Source organism: Schistocerca serialis, chromosome 2, assembly GCF_023864345.2.
Source record: "Schistocerca serialis cubense isolate TAMUIC-IGC-003099 chromosome 2, iqSchSeri2.2, whole genome shotgun sequence".
Classification (NCBI taxonomy): domain Eukaryota; kingdom Metazoa; phylum Arthropoda; class Insecta; order Orthoptera; family Acrididae; genus Schistocerca; species Schistocerca serialis.
In genome coordinates, this window is record NC_064639.1 from 908,980,803 (window position 1) to 909,000,896 (window position 20,094).

A 20,094-nucleotide genomic window follows, 5' to 3' on the forward strand; every position below is an offset into this window, starting at 1 on the left:
CTATGTGCAATGAGAGGAGGTTGAGGTTTGCTGGAAAGGTTGTGAAGGGTGAGTGAGTTGCCTTTCCAGAGGTGGGAAACCAGGAGATTGGATAGTTTTTTGAGGTGGAGGGTGGCATGCTGTTCTAATTTGCGGTTGGCCTGTAGGAGGATGCTCTGAACAGCCGGTGTGGATGGAGAGGAAAGATTGAGGACTTTTATTAAGGATAGGAGTTGACGGGTGTGTTCGTTGGCTGAGTTGATGTGTAGGTGAAGGATTAGGTGGGTGAGGGCAATGGATTGTTCAGTTTGGAACTGGTATAGGGACTGATGGAAAGAAGGGTTACAGCCAGAGATGGGAACTTTAAGTGTGAGGCCTTTGGGGGTAATGCCAAATGTCAGACAAGCCTGAGAAAATAAAATATGGGAGCGTAATCTGGCTAGGGCGAAGGCATGTTTGCAGAGGGAATGTAAATAAAACTTAATGGGGTCATTGTGGGGGTGTTGTGAGGGTGACATGGTATTAGAACGCGGAAAGTGTAACATGAGGCTGAAATGAAATTGAAAATAAAAATATATGGGGAGAGATAAAGGTGAATTAGAAAGCAACTGGAGATCTGGTGTGAAAAAAGGCGAAAAAGTGTTGGTTAAAGCTGGGCTATGTTTATTCTGTGGTGAACTTGGGTTGGTAGACAACAATGTGCACAAAGGTTAGGTGGTTGTGTTGCCGCCAAAACACGTTAAAGGGTGGAGAAATTCGGGATCACCCTGTGGCTAAACATGCCTTGGTGCATGGCCAGCACATCTTGGCACAGTGTTACACCGTCCGGGTTATCTGGATACTTCCCACTAACACCAACCTGTCAGAACTCCGGAGATGGGAACTTGCCCTTCAGTATATCCTCTCTTCTCGTTATCCACCAGGCTTCAGTCTCTGCTAATTTCAAGTTGCCGCTGCTCATACTTCACCTGTCTTTCAACAACATCTTTGCCTCTGTACTTCCGCCTCAACTGACATCTCTGCCCAAACTCTTTGCCTTTACAAATGTCTGCTTGTGTCTGTGTATGTGCGGATGGATATGTGTGTGTGTGCAAGTGTATACCTGTCCTTTTTTCCCCATAAGGTAAGTCTTTCCGCTCCCGGAATTGGAATGATTCCTTACCCTCTCCCTTAAAACCCACATCCTTTCGTCTTTCCCTCTCCTTCCCTCTTTCCTGATGAAGCAACCATTGGTTGCGAAAGCTTGAATTTTGTGTGTATGTTTGTGTTTGTTTGTGTGTCCATCAACCTGCCAGCACTTTCGTTTGGTAAGTCACATATATACTGCTGAGCAAGAATGCCATAAATCAGTGTACTTTTTAAAGAAGTTATCAAAGATAATTTAAGCTTCCCTTTTCCCACATTGGCAATTATATATGAAATCCCAATCTGTAAAAACTGTGCGCCCGACCGAGACTCGAACTCGGGACCTTTGCCTTTCTCGGGCAAGTGCTCCACCATCTGACCTACCGAAGCATGACTTACGCCCAGTCATCAAAGCTTTACTTCTGCCAGTAACTCGTCTCCTACCTTCCAAACTTTACAGAAGCTCTCCTGCGAACCTTGCAGAAGTTTCATATAAGCACACACTCCGCTGCAGAGTGAAAATCTCATTCTGGAAACATCCCCCAGGCTGTGGCTAAGCTATGTCTCCGCAGTATCCTTTCTTTCAGGAGTGCTAGTTCTGCTAGGTTCGCAGGAGAGCTTCTGTAAAGTTTGGAAGGTAGGAGACGAGATACTGGCAGAAGTAAAGCTGTGATGACCGGGCGTGAGTCGTGCTTCGGTAGCTCAGATGGTGGAGCACTTGCCCGCGAAAGGCAAAGGTCCCGAGTTCGAGTTTCGGTCGGGCACACAGTTTTAATCTGCCAGGAAGTTTCATATCAGTGCACACTCCGCTGCAGAGTGAAAATCTCATTCTCCCAATCTGTACTTTATTATCTATCAACAAACATACTTATGTACTCTTCCTTTTGTCCTAGTACCATTACTACTTTAGGTTCTTCAGTTTTGCAAGTCCAATTCCTGCAAGTCGACTGTAAAATCTTCCCTGTGGAAATTCATGACAATATTGTCTATGCAGGCATTCTTATGTGTGGCATGGTTATTTGTACAATAGAGGTCTAAATGATCTTAGCATATTCAAGAATTTCCTAATGACTAGCCTGTGTGTGTTTGTCATTTCTATATTGAAATCACCACAGATAGCAATTCTTGTCTTACTCTTAAATATCGTTTTAACTATTAATTCACATTTTTCAATAAACAAATTTACATCACCATCTGGCGACCTATATAGACTAACTACCATTATATTTTCATTCATTAGTTTCACACAACTAAACTCCCCATCTATTTCTGAGGAGTACATAAACACATCAATTCTGGAAAATTTTATTCCTTCTTTGACAAAAATTCCAGCCCCACCATTCTTTCTCTACTTCTACATATCATGTCTCCAACAACATACCCTTGGGGAACAAATGTATTTACTTGTTCTTGGGTTAACTAGTGCTCAGATACACATATAACATCTACATGCTCAGTGTTACATAAATGTTCTAATTCTAAAATCTTATTTCTAATACAACATATGTTAACTTCTAGAAAAGTTAGTAGTTTATCTCTGTCTGTACTCCTCTAAGAGCAATTCGACTCTGTATTTGAAGTTGGAAGTTCAGTTAATGTCTTTAATCTTGGTGCACTGTGATCATCTGTGTTATGTTAGTCACGTGGTAGTTCATCCACTTGTTGACTCTCTTTGTTAACTGCTTCCTTCTGTGAAACCACCACTGATCCCACCAAAAATCCTGGTCCCTTGACTGTGGTTTCTTCCTTTGGGCTGACTGCTGTTTTCCACTTGTTGGTATTCTCACTCCTTGAGCTTTAGCTGCTGTTCTTCTATCTGCAAGTAGGTCTGTCTTCTTATACGGTGTCTTCTTTCCTGTCACATCATTTGCTGCTTCTTCTAACTTTTGCACAGATCTCTTGGGCATGTTTATTTCTTGAGTACTTGTGCTCTCCACAGATATAGTATTCACTTTTAAGGATTCTGTTGTTATTTGTGCAGGAGTTGCGTCAGTAACAATTTTCACTGATTCTTCATCTGAGACTGCAGTATCCTTCCATTTAAGTCTATTGCTGTTTTGTACACTTCCCTGTTTGTTTCCACTGATTCATGAATCCTCGTTGCCATTAGTTCTTTACCAGTTGCATTTAGGTGCTGTCCATGAACTGTTTATAGCTCCTTGTTACTAGGAATATTAATAAAACAAGTGTCATGGAAGCCTTTCACTATTTTTTTTAGTTTTCTGTTTGTAGATTGAATTTCTTGGTTTATACAAGACCATTTAGGAAGGTCATGCTTTTTTGGTATTCCAACTACAATCACGTTTTTATTTTGTAATGCTGACAAGGCTTTTTGTAATGAACGAATTGCAAAGTTGGCTTCATTCTTTGCTACATCATTAGCCCCTGTCCAAATAACTGCAAAATCTTCATTTGTCAGCTCATGCAGGTCATTGCAGTTTTGTAATATTACACTAGTGGGGGAACCTGGTATCACCTTCCCTTCAATGTCATATTTTTTTGAAGCTAAATTTAAAATGTTTCTTGCATAGTCTCTGCCATGGCTATAAGAGGCAGTGAATATTTTGGGTCTCCTACTCACTAACTGACTCTCAGGAGCAAAGGTTTGCATTTTCATTGCTGCATCCTTAGATTGCTTTCCTTTTAAAACCGTGTTCTTCATTGTGGTATGCACACTGTGTTGTGAATCATACTTTATGTTGGACACCTCGAATCTGTAGTTTTTACACATTTCTTTCTTGGCTGATTCTCACTTCTGGAGTTCATTTGTTAGTATGCATATAATTGTTTCTGAATACTTAAGTTCCTTTCTTACTATTCTGAGTTAACTTTTCGCACACACACGTTTTTAACGGGTCTGTTTTGATTTCGTCCATATCATCACATTCAGGACGAAAGCAATCAGTGCATTTCCAGTTTTTCACTCTGTTTGTTACATTTACACACGACTAATGGAATTTCCTCTAGTACTCTGCACAAATCGCTCCTTTTCTTGCTGTTTTGTTATAGGAACACGGTTTCTTCTTCGTTTGTTTCACCGTCTTAGGGGTATGCTGGATCAATCATTTCTTTGCGTGTTGTTCTTTTCTTAGGGCCCAGTATTTCTTCATTCTTTCTGATCTTCTTTTCCTCTCTTCTTCCAAGATGCATGGTTTGGACTTTTGTGTAGATTTGTCTTAGAACCTTATGTTTTCATCTTTAGTAATTAATTTAACTGTTCGATCAATAAGTGAATTTTCTGAAATCTTTAATTCTACTAGGTCTTTCTCAGTTTCTTTAAACCAGTTGGGTTTCATTTTGTGGTTACAGAAAAAGTCAAATATTTGTTTAGTTAACCTGTTGGAATTCATTCTGAGAAGATGACCATAAAAATTTATCCTCCTTTTTCGCATAGCATAAGTTTTTCAATTTTCTTGTAGAGAGTTTCATTTTTGATGTATATAATCTTATTGTCAAGGATTTGCTCCCATGCTTCTTCCATTGTTTCAGCAAACAGGGCCATATCATCTGCAAAAGCAATGCAATTTACTTTAAAGTTCTTCTTTTTGCAATCCAGTCTTATACCACTCTTAATATTTGTGTTCCATTCTCTGACTACTTTCTCAAGTGCACAATTGAACAGCAACAGTGAGAGCCCATCCCCCTGTCACACTCCCATTTTTATTTCAAAGGGTTCCGATAATTCGCCCATAAATTTAACTTTTGAAAATGTATTTGCAAGGGTCGCTTTTATAATATTAGTTGTTTTCTTATCCAAACCCATTTTTTCCAAGACTAATAACAGACATCTTTGCCCTTGATTTTTAGTATGCCATGATGTTTTTGAGGTTTAGTATTTGTTCCGAACATGATCTACCCTGTCTAAAACCTCCCTGGTATTCCCCGATTTGTGGCCCCAATTGTGGCTCTGCCCTGTTCAAAAGGACTTTAGAAAGAATATTGTATGTTATATCCAGCAGTGATATTTCTCTGTAATTGTTGGGATCTGTCTTCAAACCTTTCTTTTGGATAGGGTGGATGAGAGCTGTTCTCCATTCTGTGGGTGTCTCTTCTTCTTTCCAGATTTTATTGAAAACACACTGAAGGGATGTAATTGCATTTTTGTCAGCCTTTTTCGCTCGGCCGCTATTTGGTTTTCTCCAGATGCTTTGTTGTTTTTAAGTTCTGAAATTTTATTCTGTAGTTCTTCAGTCGTCGGTGGTTCTGAATCCGGCTTCTCACTGTTATTTGGGGTGGATTCAATTTTTTCAAGGATGGGTTCACAATTCAAGAGTTTCTCAAAGAAGCCTACTAGTATTTTGCAATTTTCCGTGTTATTGTGAGCGATGGTCCCATTTACATCTCGATATTGGAGGGTGGGTGCTTTGTATCTTGATAACCTTTGTTTGAAAGTTCTGTAAAAGCTTCTTGTGTTGTTTTTAGCAAATTCTTCGTCAATTTGGAGGAGAGTTTTGTTATAATGTGTCTTCTTAATCCTTTTTATATTTTTATCTACCAGTTTTCTAACTGTAAAGAAATTCAATCTGCTCTCTTCTGTTTTCTGTGATTGCTAGTTTTTCCATGCCTGTTTTCTTGTTTCAATGAGGGCATCACATTCCAGCGACCACCAGCCATGTTTTTTTTACTTTTTATGTTAGGTGCTATCCGTTCGGCTGTAGTAATGAGGTTTTCTTTGATATCCTCCCAGCTTTGTGTCTGAATGGTTTCTGTTGCTTTTGTGAATTCATCTGATTTTAATATCTTTTCCATACTGTACTTCCGTCCCTTAATTTGTTTCACACTGCATTTCCTGTTTGGGATTACTTTGAACTTAATTTTAGAAAGGTAGTGGTCTGAACCCAAGATTGCACCACTGAGTTCCCCAACATTCATGATTTCTTAGCGAGAAATCTTCTTGATTGCCACATGATCAAGTTGAAATTCCCCAAGGCTAGGATTTGGGGATATCCACGTCTTTTGTCTTTGTGTTAGTTTCTTGAAAGCTGTGGATTTAACAATTAAATTGTGTGCTTGGCAAAGTTCTATTAGCCTCACACCATTTCTGTTTGTTCTCTTGTGTGCAGGATAGTCTCCAACTATTTTCTTATATCTTTTTTCTTTACCAATCTGTGCATTAAAGTCTCCAAGAAGAATGATGATGTTTTTATCTGGAATTTTGTGAATAATGTCATCTAGATGATTCCAAAAGGCCTCCACTTTTTCTTTGTTTTTCCTGTTATCCTAATTTATAGGGGCATGTGCATTGATAATTGTGTAGACTTTGTTTGTGCTTGTGAATGTAAGACTTGAGATTCTTTCTGATTGGGAATCAATGTCAGCTATTGAGTTCAAGATTTGTTTGTTGATTATAAAGGCTGCTCCAATATGTGGTACTTTTTTCATTACTCTTGGTCCCACTTTTCCTTTGTATATCCTAAAATCTTTGGAATCGAAGGTATCTGTATCCATGTATTGTGTTTCTTGAATGGCTGTTATGAGTATGTTGTGGTTCTTTAGCATATCTCTTAGACGTTTTAGTTTTCCAGTTTTCAACAATGAGTTTGCATTGAAAGTTGCTAGGTACGTTGATTGCCTATGTTGAATTTGGATGAGATTCCAAGACCTCTGACTTGTCTTTGTGCAATGTTGCTGACTCCCCAGAATCCGAATGTCTGCTGACGTACTGGCGTATGGTGGATCGTCCACCTGGGGTAAAATAGTTTACATCACACACTTCCAGTATTGATGAAAGTTATTTTGGGTGTGGCCCAAAGGCCACAAAAAATACAACCAAGATTGTGAGTCCTGGAACACGGTTTATTCCATGCTTCCTCACTTATTTCGTAAATAGTATTCAAATTTTATGAACTGGTCACGGCCATTGTGCACGAGTTAGTTACAAAACCCAATATGTTCCTGTTCTTTCAACAGATTACTGTTCTTTTAGTTACACACAAAGAACAATTACTGATCCACATGTATACACCAAAATATGTTTAGCTTAAGCTATTTAAACTACCGAAATAACTTATTTTATGTGCAACATTATCAGTACACAGCTATTCCAAAGATCATCCAGAAGCTTACAATGCCACATGTCCTCAGTCCATGAGGCACTGCTGAGGTGGTTAGGGATGTAATTGAATTTTTTCAGTTAGAATTCAAAATTCAGTTAGTGAAGACAGTGATTTTCATGTGACATGCAGATGTGTGATTTTTATAGAAAGGATATAAAAAGTATGACAGTTACTGAAGCTTAATTTGTAGCTGAAGCTTCTAGTTGGTGTGTTGTAGGCTCTATTCTGTACCTCCTCACAGGTAATTCAGTGCTAAAGCCCTCATATGTGGAAAAAATTGTAATTAATGGTTGTATCTGAGCAAACACACTACATGCAACACTGGAGATTTTCCTTATAGATGAATAAAACTAATGGACATCCCTGTTTGCTAATTAGCTACAATATTATACAAGTGAACTGTACTACTAATTTTTTGTGTGTCTCCTGTACCGTATTCACATGATTTGTAGCTGTATGTTATGCGATGAATAAATGACTGTTCACTATTTGGTGTAGAATCTGAATAAACAAGGCACATTTTTGTAATCTTGGTCATAGTAATAGGAGTTTGTAGACTGTGTAAATCCATTAGCATCATCTTAGGTGTAACACTAATTAAGTAATAGAATTTTTATCTTTCCATAATACACTCCTCGAAATTGAAATAAGAACACCGTGAATTCATTGTCCCAGGAAGGGGAAACTTTATTGACACATTCCTGGGGTCAGATACATCACATGATCACACTGACAGAACCACAGGCACATAGACACAGGCAACAGAGCATGCACAATGTCGGCACTAGTACAGTGTATATCAACCTTTCGCAGCAATGCAGGCTGCTATTCTCCCATGGAGACGATCGTAGAGATGCTGGGTGTAGTCCTGTGGAACGGCTTGCCATGCCATTTCCACCTGGCGCCTCAGTTGGACCAGCGTTCGTGCTGGACGTGCAGACCGCGTGAGACGACGCTTCATCCAGTCCCAAACATGCTCAATGGGGGACAGATCCGGAGATCTTGCTGGCCAGGGTAGTTGACTTACACCTTCTAGAGCACGTTGGGTGGCACGGGATACATGCGGACGTGCATTGTCCTGTTGGAACAGCAAGTTCCCTTGCCGGTCTAGGAATGGTAGAACGATGGGTTCGATGACGGTTTGGATGTACCGTGCACTATTCAGTGTCCCCTCGACGATCACCAGTGGTGTACGGCCAGTGTAGGCGATCGCTCCCCACACCATGATGCCGGGTGTTGGCCCTGTGTGCCTCGGTCGTATGCAGTCCTGATTGTGGCGCTCACCTGCACAGCGCCAAACACGCATACGACCATCATTGGCACCAAGGCAGAAGCGACTCTCATCGCTGAAGACGACACGTCTCCATTCGTCCCTCCATTCACGCCTGTCGCGACACCACTGGAGGCGGGCTGCACGACGTTGGGGCGTGAGCGGAAGACGGCCTAACGGTGTTCGGGACCGTAGCCCAGCTTCATGGAGACGGTTGGGAATGGTCCTCGCCGATACCCCAGGAGCAACAGTGTCCCTAATTTGCTGGGAAGTGGCGGTGCGGTCCCCTACGGCATTGCGTAGGATCCTACGGTCTTGGCGTGCATCCGTGCGTCGCTGCGGTCCGGTCCCAGGTCGACGGGCACGTGCACCTTCCGCCGACCACTGGCGACAACATCGATGTACTGTGGAGACCTCATGCCCCACGTGTTGAGCAATTCGGCGGTACGTCCACCCGGCCTCCCGCATGCCCACTATACGCCCTCGCTCAAAGTCCGTCAACTGCACATACGGTTCACGTCCACGCTGTCGCGGCATGCTACCAGTGTTAAAGACTGCGATGGAGCTCCGTATGCCACGGCAAACTGGCTGACACTGACGGCGGCGGTGCACAAATGCTGCGCAGCTAGCGCCATTCGACGGCCAACACCGCGGTTCCTGGTGTGTCCGCTGAGCCGTGCGTGTGATCATTGCTTGTACAGCCCTCTCGCAGTGTCCGGAGCAAGTATGGTGGGTCTGACACACCAGTGTGAATGTGTTCTTTTTTCCATTTCCAGGAGTGTATATCATATTGTAGGTTCTGCCATAGCAGTTAGTCAACTACAGATGAGGTGGACTCACATTTGGAAGAAAAAGAAATTCATATCCCTGTCTAATCATTCTGAGTTCAGTTTTACATGGTTCCCCCTAACACTTTAGAGGCAAATGTTGGGCTACTTCTTTAAACGAGACAACAGCTAATTTCTTTCTCTGCCTTCCTTCAATCCTAACTTAAGCTCTGTGTATAATGAGTCCAACAGACGTGTGTCTTTAAACACCGAGCAAGCTGGAACTGTGGTAAGACACTCGACTTGGATATGGAAGGATGGCAGTTTGAGACCCTATCTGGCCATACAGATGTAGGCTTTCTCTAGACTGGTCAAGGCAAATGCTGGGATGGTTTCTTTGAAAAGGACATGGTCGTTCCTTCCTCATCTTTCCCCTATCCAAGCTTCTGCTCCATCTTTAAATTTTGTCCTCAATAGATCATTAAATCCTAATCTTCCTTTATTTCCTTCTTTGGGATATTAAACTGCAACTTACTTCCATTTTTTATTATGTTTGGTATAATAAAAAATGCAGTCAAACCATTATTTTAATGAAGGTCAATTTCTTAACGTTTTCAGGATGCTTTATTTGCACATGCATGTGATGGACTTGATGTTGATTATTTGTTGGAGGAAAACAGTAAAATTAGCAAACCAAAGATCAGTTTAATATGTGAAGTGTGTGGTGAAGTATTCCATAGCAATGCCAGTCTGAGTACTCACAAACAGTTACATGGTGAGCAGTCATCAATTTCATTTTATGCCATAGATATTGTCATGATTGATATATGAAAACTCTGCTACTTTCTTGATCCATCCATTATCCCTTCATATTATATGGTATTGAGAACCTGATAGACTTCAATTTTATGAATTGCTTTCCAAACTTCCAGTCAGCATGGAGATGAAATGTCTACAATCTTCCAAATAAAATCCATTACCTTCTACTAAAGATATTTGATTGACTTATGTTGATTGTTGGTAATGACATGAACCTTTACCAAAACACAATGTGTCCAACTCAGTCAAGTATAAACAGTCAGAGATGGTATACGTTTCTCTTGATGGGACACCCACAACTGTTATTCATCATCAGTGATAAACTACACTACAGCTGTAAAAATTATTTAGTACTAAAAAGGTAAACACTACTCAGTTTCAGGACATATACCCCTTCTTCAGGTGCATCTGCAAAATGTTAAATGAATAATAATACCTGTCCACATGGTTAAAATAACTAAAGCTAAACAGAACTGACAGAAATTCTCTGAAAAAGCCCCTATATGTACATTAAAATGTAAGTCCCCAGAGGATGCGTAACTAAGATTAAAATGTGCAAAATATGTGAAAATAGTGCATCACTGGTAAATGGCGTGTGAAAGAATATCCTCTTAAATCCTAAGTCTTCCAGACAGCCTCTCACAGAGGCTCCTACATAAAAGGATAACAGTCCCCTATTAGAAGAGCAGAAACCTCTGTCAAATGGAATAAAATATATTAAGAATTAATTGTCCTACATTCCAAATCCCCCATTACAAAACTTAAAATTTTCCAGGCTAAGGTGGGGTGCACCTCACACTGATGTGCGTGAAGGCAGGTAGGCAGTCTTTCAAACACTGAAACATTCAGAAAAAGGTGCTGCATTCACTGTGCATCTACAGTATGTGAATAAAACAATGTAATCCCTTGAGTAATGTTTGCAATCCGCCCATACTGCACAGACACTCATCAGAACAATATGAAGCATGATTGAAAACTGAAGTGTTGACAGGAGCTGCTGTATACCCATAATGTTAGTGAGTGGCCTGCTCACACCATCTGATGGTAAAATTTGGATTAATGTACCAGCCAACAAAATGTCTAAGAAACTGCAAACTGTCATCTGCTGCAGTTAAAGCTGACTTCTCTCATGTACTAGTGAAGCACTAATTACAGATTACCATATCTGCATGAGTATACATTGCTGACCAGCCAGTGGTGTCACACTACAGTTAATTCCTACTATCTCACTCAAGAATACATATAGCATTCTTAAAGAGCATAGTCTCAAATTGTCGCTAATCTGTACATGTACAAAGTCGTGGAACAACTGATACAAATGGAAGAAAACCTGTAAGGCATGTAAAGCATAGCAGCAATTACGGCAGAAACAGCTAAGTTAGAGCACTATTGATCACAATAAGAGTAGCTGTAGAATAAAAAGCACAATGAAAGGTTTTTAAGGAACATTGCTCACAGCAAGATTGGCCACATCACTAAAATCCAAAATAAAACAAAAAGTAATAAAAATCACTGATAACAATCAAAGCCATAAAACACATAATAACCTCTATTATGGCAGCCCGTAAATGTGCTGCAGCCAAAGGCCACAACCCCCCCTTCCCCTATAAGAACCACAAATTTAATTTTAAAATGATAGAACACAGTGTAAGCATAAAGTTACAGAGAGCCACATTGTAAAGAATAGCAGTGTAAGCTTCAGGGACAAAGAAGCTTTGCATTAAAAAAAAAAATGCACTCTCTTTCTCTCTCTCTCTCTCTCTCTCTCTCTCTCACACACACACACACACACCCCACGGAAGATATAAAGGCCACCTGTATTTGGAACATGGAAATCAATTTTTACCGCACTGTAATGTCCAGAAAGCATTGGTTGTGGTTATTAAGTATGCCCCTGTGCTTTAACTCAGTTAGTTCATTAAGTACCTTCTCAGGGTAATTAATTTTACATTTTGCAATCTCAGTTTCTTCTAAGATATTAAGTTCCTGGTCTTCATGTTGTGCACACAGAATGTCTAGAGCTTCCCTAACATCCTGTAAACTGTGGTTGTTGACTGCTAGATGAAAAGACAGGGCTGACTCTGAATTATTGACTCATGCTCCTCACACCTGATGTTGAAACTTCTTTCTGTTTGACCCACATGTCTGGCATTACATTGCATGCACTTAACCTCATATAACCCTGTATTATCATAGGGCCTAATCTGCCATTCTTCATGGAATATTAAATGTTGACCATTGTTTTTGGGCTGAAAAATGCTGTGATATTTAAAATTTCTCAGCCACCTTCCTACCTTACTGGAGATTAGAACGTAATAGGGTATCCTACAAACTCTTCTTTTCTCGTTACCCTCATCCTGTTTCAGAATCGTGCTACCCTTGATCCCATTTGCCATATTACCCTGTGTGAGCCTTCTATGTATGTCGCTAACCATATTAACTGGATAACCATTCACTGGGGCAAGGTATCTGATGGTATGAAATTTGCTCACTTCCATTTCCTTTCTCAGTGGAATTTCCGAAACTCTGTTGAGCATTGTTCTAAAGTGTACAACCTAAGGACCAGCAATTTAGCATCTTAGAAGAAATTGGGATTATGAAATGTAAAATTAATTACCCTGAATGGCACTTAATGAACAAACTGAGTTAAAAACAGGGACATACTTAATAACCGCAGCCAATGCTTTCGGGGTATTGCAGCCCGGTAAAAATTGACTTGTGTGTTCCAAATACAGGTGACTTTTATCTCTTCCATTTGTAATTGTTTCCTCTGTGTGTGTGTGTGTGTGTGTGTGTGTGTGTGTGTGTGTGTACATTTATTTTGTAATGCTAAGCTCCTTTGCCCCTGAAGCTTACATTGCTATTCTTTACATTGTGGCTGTCTGTAACTTTATGGTTACGTTATGATCTACCATTTTAAAATTAAATTTGTAGTTCTTATGGGGGAAGGGCAGAGGGAGGGGGGGGGGGGGTTATGGCCTTAGACCACAGCATTTTTAGTGGCTGCCATTAATTTTTATGTTTTGTTTTATTTTGGATTTTAGTGATGTGGTCAATCTTGTTGTGAGCAATGTTCCTTAAAAATCTTTCATTGTGGTTGTTATTCTATGTCTACTCATAATGCTATCAATAGTGCTCTAACTTAGCTGCTTCTGCTATAATTGCTGCTCAGCTATAAGTGCCTTATAGATTTTCTTCCATTTGTATTAGCTGTTCCACAGCTTTGTACATGTACAAATTAGTGGCAATTTGAGGCCGTGCTCTCTAAGCATGCTGTATGAATTCTTGAGTAACAATGCAGGAATTAAGTCGATTTACTGTAGTATGACCCTAATGGTTGGTTAGCATTGTACTGACATGCAGATATGGTAATCTGTAATTAGTGCTTCACTAGTAGATGAGAGAAGTTAGCTTTCACTGCAGCAGATGGCAGTTTGTGGTTTCTGAGATATGTTGTTGCTGGGTACAGTAATTAATTTTGACCATAAGATGTCGTGAGCAGTCCACTCTCTAACATATTGGTACACAGCCACTGCCACCAACATTTCAACTTTCGATTGCACTTCGTACTGTTCTGATGAGTGTCTGTGCAGCATGGGTGAGTCGCAAACTTTACTCAAGGGATTACATTGTTTTTCTCACATACTTGCAGACACACAGTCTATATAACCACTTTCTTGGATGTTTCAGTGCATGAAAGACTACCTATCTGTGTTCATGTGGATCAGTGTGTGGTGCACCTTCCTAATCCTGGACCATTGTGAGTTTTGTAATGGAGGATTGGGGATGATGGACCTTTAATTCTTTATGTATTTTATTCCATTTAATGGTGGTTTCTGCTCTTCTAATTTGGGACCGTTATCTTTTTATGTAGATCCTCCTCAACAAGAGACTTTCTGGAAGACTTACAATTGAAGAGAATATTTTCTTGCTTGCCATGTACCAGAGACACACTACAGCAGAGTTCTGTTAATCCAGACCGCGGTAATCTGAACGTTCGGTTAATCCAAACAAGAAAAATGTTAGTCTAAGTATGGAAAACTGTGTGGTAAACTGCTGTACATACACACTATTTTAATTTACACAGTACAGTAAACATGTATTAGAAAAACTGGTAAGAAAACATTAGGTTTAAACAATGCATAACAATGAAAGAAAAGCTGTCAAACTTACTAAAATACAGCGGACATTTTATGCCTACTTTTTAGATGACAAAAACTCAGTCATTGTTTTTTGGCATAATGAAGACAGTCTGTTATATGATGCATAGTTGTGCCATGTTCTCATAAACATGAAATCAGCAGGTGTAGCATTAGGCTGTTGCTCCAAACAATGTAGTGCAAGGTCAAGGGTTTTTTCTGCTTCACTGTGTGGCACCAGCTCTCCTTTGTCACTTTCAGGCTCATTGTCACTTCCGTCACAGCAGTGCACTTCTTCCTGGTCTTGATTCACAGTAGCAACTACATCACCATCAGTAAAGTTCTCCACGTATGCCCCATCCTCTGCCATCCACTCATCTACATCTCCTTCATTGTCTTCTTCACATCCAGGGATTGTCTGTATCATTTGTAGTAGATTTTTCTCTACATTTTCAACTAGGTTATCCTGAAATTCAAGAGATGTCCACAGTTTTCTCAATGATTTTCTCAGAGTATTTTCTGAAATATTTTGCCATGCCTCAGCGGCCCAATAAACAACATCCTTCACATTGGTCTTTAATTTTGTCCACTAAAGGAATGCCATCATCTTGGATCAGCATTCTTAAAAATTGTTTTCTATAAATCAGTTTTAATGTTTGCAGTATGCCCTGGTCCATCAGCTGTGGAAGTGGTGTAACATTCGGTGGCAAAAACTTCACCACAATTTCTCCATCACATAATTCTTCAGTACTGGGGTGAAATGACGCATTGCCAATCAAAAGGATTGCACGGGAAGACAAATGATTTTCCTTAGAAAACCGTTGAACAGAGGGAACAAACTGGCCGTGAAACCATTGTTTGAATAGCTTACCATCCATCCATGCTTTTTTCTGGTTGTGATAATACACGGACAGGGACTTTGTGTTGCAGTTTTTAAAAGCTCAGGGCCTAGCAGTTTTCCCGATCAGCATTAAAGGCAGCATGTGATTACCAGCAGTGTTGCTGCACGCTAATAAAGTCACATCATCTTTGCATATTTTCAAACCAGGAGCATGGTCTTCTGCTTTTGATGCCAGGCTTTTTGTTGACAGTGCCCTAAAATTAAGGCCAATCTCATCAGCTTTATAAATTGTTGGGGAGGATACTTTCCCTCTCTTATGATTTTTTTTCAAACTCACCCAAGTATTCCTTCGCTGCATCATGGTCAGAAGAAAGCTTCTCTCCAGTAATTGTTAGCTGATGAATTCCGTGACGTTTTTTGAATCTGTCCAACCAACCCATACTCGCACTAAAAGACTCATCACCATTCATTAACTTGTTCAGGTAAACAGCCTTCTCCTGAACCAGTGCTCCACTCGAAGGAGTTCCCCTTTCACTTTCCTGCGTAAGCCAAAGGAAAAGAGCTTCATCCACTTTATTGTACTGGGACTGTTTCAAAGTCTGCAGAATTTCAAGTGTTTTTCCCCGAAGATGTTGCACAGTACTGTTCAAGCTTCACTCGGTTCTTCTTCCAATCACAAATGGTTGCTTTACCAATACCCAGTTCAGTTGCCAGTTTAGATACATTCTCACCATTGTCTATCCGCTTCAAAGCATTCAGTTTTTCTTTGAGAGTTAACATTGTATGTTTCCGTTTACTCATGACAAAAATACGTACACCACTACACCTGAACGAATACAATACAACTGTTACGCATGCCAGCGATCAATAACTAACATAACAAAGTGCTTTGCGAGCCAATTGGGAGTGCACTGACCTCAGATACTACAAAGGTCTCAACAATGCACAAGCCGGCCATTGTGGCTGAGCGGTTCTAGGCGCTTCGGGATGGAACCACACTGCTGCTACGGTCGCAGGTTCGAATCCTGCCTCGGGCATGGATGTGTGTGATGTCCTTAGGTTAGTTAGGTTTAAGTGTTTCTAAGTCTAGGGGACTGATGACATCAGATGTTAAGCCCCATAGTGCTTAGAGCCATTTGAACCATTTGAACAATGCACAACAACAAGGGCAGAGAGTGAGAGTGAGCCATTGCTCCCACACTTGTTCCCATTTGTTACCATGGTGTACCTACTTATCTGCTTGGTATATCACATTCTAGAAACTCACCACTGTAATTCCAGCTAATCCGAACAGATTGGTAATCTGAACAAGGTCCTGTCCCAATTAGTTCAGATTAACAGTACTATACTGTATTTTCACGTATTTTAACCCATTTTAATCTTAGTCATGCAACCTCTGGGGACTCACATTTTAATGTATGTGTAGGGTTTTTTTCTGAGAATTTTTGTCAGTTATGTTTAGCTTTAATTATCTTAACCGTGTGGACAGGCATTATTATTCATTTTAAATATTTCAAATGCACGTGAAGGTGGGACATACATCCTGAAACCAGGTAGTCTTTTCTTCTCTAGTAATAACAACTGTAGCAGATTTTATCATTGAAGTCAGAGTTGGCCTGAAACTATTGAACAACTGGAGGACAAACAAAATAATATTATGATTAATGTCAGTTGATTGCCAGTCACTCACAAAGAGAAAGAAATGAAACAGATGTCCAGACTAGATATGTCTTTTATTACTAAGGCAGATGGCATAGGAGGTATTCACAAGTTAATAATAAGAAAATGAAAACTCAATTTGTGACAAAATAAAGAAACTGATAACCTAAAATAAATCACCCCATGGAATAATAGTGGATGATTTTAGTGAAAATGTAGAAAAAAGTTGCAAGTATGTTGTGACCACTGATTTCTTTCCAGATATAAAGGAATCAGGCTAACTGAATTCTGTACAAAAATGAAATATGTACCCATAATCATTCTTGAACACAAAGCCAACCAGAAAAGGGACTAAACAAAGTTGAAACTTTGATTGTTTATATACGAGCAAGGACATAGAAAACATGCAGGATTTGAGATTCAGAAACCATTTAGAATTTAAAATGGCTGCAGACCAGTACTGTATACAGGGTGTGTCTCCTAAGAGCCGACAGGCTTATTTTTTCTGGTGCTTCAGCAGGCATTTGCAATTTCATTTTTACAATGTGTATCTCAAGTTAGCCCAAACAAATATTGCTCATCACATCTTTCAAGTGATGCACAACATTGATGGAAAGTGCCAGTTTATTTCCTGTTGCAAATAAAATGATTTTTAAAGTGGAATTTTATGTGCCCATTTGACAGAGCAGTCCCAAATTAGTCTAGCACAATATTCCTATTACTGATGTACAAAGTATGTTCAAAAAGTTTTGCACATCGTCTCTAATTTTTTTTATTTTTTGCAGGAGGAGAATGAAATTTTTTGTGAACGTACTTGGAACATTTAGCTATAAGTCGGTGTGTAAAAGTATTTTATTTTATTTACAGGTGAGCCATAATGGACCATGAAGTAGGTGTCAGGTTGCGACAATGGTTGGTGATGAGGTTCCTCTTCAAGAGTGGCGATGACTCTGCCACATCGATTCACAGGAAGTTGCTCTCTGTTTATGGGGAGGACACAGTGGATCGCAGCAGTATCCGGTGGTGGTTGCAGAGGTTTAAAGAAGACAATCCACGATGCAGTTGACCATTGACGGCAGTGAGTGATGTGAATAAGGAGACCATTGATCAAATCATCCAAAATGACAGATGTGTGATGACACGACAGCTTGCTGAAATGACTCATTTGTCATTGGGTAGTGTGGTATCACTGTTACAGTCACTAGGGTACGGAAAAGTCTGTGCACATTGGGAGCCTAGATTATTGACAAGAGAAATGAAAATGATGAGGAAGAATGTGCGAGGGTCTCATGAAGACCTGTACTGAAGAGTGGAAACAGTGTTTTGATGGTGTCGTGAGCCAGGATGAAACATGGTTGTTTTTGTCCAAACCTGAGAGCAAAACCCAATCCATGGACTGGCGTCATCAGGGTTCCTCTCGGAAGAAGAGACCAAGACTTTCACAAACAGCAGGCCGAAAGGTGATGGCCTCCTTCTGGGATCAGTGGGGCGTCATTTTGATTGACTTTTTGGAACCTTACTTCACAATTAATGGGACCATTACTGTTTGTCATTGGGAAAGCTGTGACGTACCATCAAGACCCACAGACCACAGCTTCACGGTCAGCTCATCAGACTACATTATGACAATGACAAACCCCATACAGCCCTTATGACACAAGGTAAAATCAGGAAAATGGGTTGGCAAATTGTTCCTCATCCTCCCTACAGTCCGGACTTGGCTCCGTCTGATTTTTACCTCTTTGGTCATCTGAAGGCCCACCTGCATGGTAAAACATATGATAGTGAGAAAGACCTTATTTCCTGTGTCAAGCGATGGTGTAAAAGTCAATCCCCAGAATTTTACCAAAGTACATTTACATCATGGAAAGAATGTTGGGCCAATGCATCATAGCTGATGGAGGCAACATTGACTAGGCTCAATATATAACTAAATGTTCCAAGTATGTTCACAAACAATTTCATTCTCCTCCTGCAAAAAATAAAAAAATTAGAGAAGACTGCAAAACTTTTTGAACCCCTTTGTATATTAACAGGGACAATAAAACATGAAGAATAATGAGAACTCCAGCAACAACAGCTCTGCCATGCCCCCCACCGATTGCTACTGCTGTTCAGAAGTGCTGCTCAGTCACTGCTGCAATACTGACTATTCTTTGTGTTTTACTGTTCCTCTTAATACATATTGATAAAGTGAATGATGCACTAGACTAATATGGGACTGCTCTGTTGAATAGACATGTAAAATTTCATTTTAAAAATAATTTTATTCATAATGGGAAACAAATTGACACTTTACGTCGATGCTGGGCATTATGTGAAAGATGTGATGAGCAGGATTTGTTTGGGCGGACTCCAGATACATGCTGCAAAAACAATAACATCAGCATGAAGTTAAAAACACCAAAACTCACTGAGCACAAATATGGACACAGTGGATAAGAGCAGTCGGATATAAAGGGAGAAATTATTACATATATTTAGAACCTGTTTCCTGTTCTAGAGAACAGAGATACTAAGATGAAGTGATGGTATAATTAATAAGGTAGTTGGCAACAGCTGCATGCTTTGCAGCACCAAGAGGAGTAAACAAAAGAAAATATAAGAAGAACCACAACTACTGATGGGGAGAACAGATGAAAACAGAAGATTTATTTTAAACATTATACGGTTGTCAAGCAAAAATTAGAAAATTGATACAAGGTCACAAAATAACGCTTGGAAGAACTAGGCTATTTAATGCATCAAAAAATGAAGAACATGTGGGAACAATTGGACAACAGGTAGATATGGTAAAACCAGTGACATGTGGCAAATGTGAATCCTTCAGAACAATTCACAAAATGTGTATGCATTAACTTGGATATTGATTATTTAAACAGTACAGTAATTGCTTTAATCCATATGGAAGAGAGTTGGGAAGATTTAAAGAACCGTAGATCCAATGCTCTTTTGCCAGTGACACACAAAATTTACATAAAAAAATCTTGATTGTCCAGAAAAAGAAAAAGAAGTTCTATAGCCAGGGCAAATGAGTTTGGAAGTGGGTCTAGCATGATAGACCATTTGCTTGTTGTAACTGAGTTGACCGGAAGAGGTGGTGAATATAAGCTGTTAATTTATAAAGTCAAATATTTTGATATAGCTTTTGAATCTGTTTCAGTTTAGGTGTATTGACAACAGTTGGTGTAGAAGACGGAAGAAAGGAAGTCAACCTGCATACATCAGTATATTGAGCAACATGAAAACATCTGCATCTATGTTTATGATCTAAAAGCCACCGTAGGAATGTGGCAGAGGGTACATCATGTACCACTATCATTTCTGCCCCTTGCTTTTCCACTTATGAATGGTGCACAGGAAAAATAACTGTTGATAAATTTCTGTGCGAGTTCAGATTTCACCGCTGGGTTTATTTAATAGAGATATGTGGGAGTGA

At 39.9% G+C, this 20,094-nt stretch overlaps 1 protein-coding gene across 2 annotated transcripts in view; it reads left to right on the top strand.

The window, feature by feature from the left end:
• Positions 1–20,094, top strand: part of LOC126458266 (uncharacterized) — a 275,178-nt gene that overhangs the window by 199,087 nt on the left and 55,997 nt on the right. For both annotated transcript variants that reach the window (XM_050095191.1, XM_050095192.1), the window contains one exon: positions 9,816–9,972. In XM_050095191.1, coding sequence (XP_049951148.1) covers positions 9,816–9,972 — 157 coding nt within the window. The remainder of the gene's footprint in view (positions 1–9,815; positions 9,973–20,094) is intronic.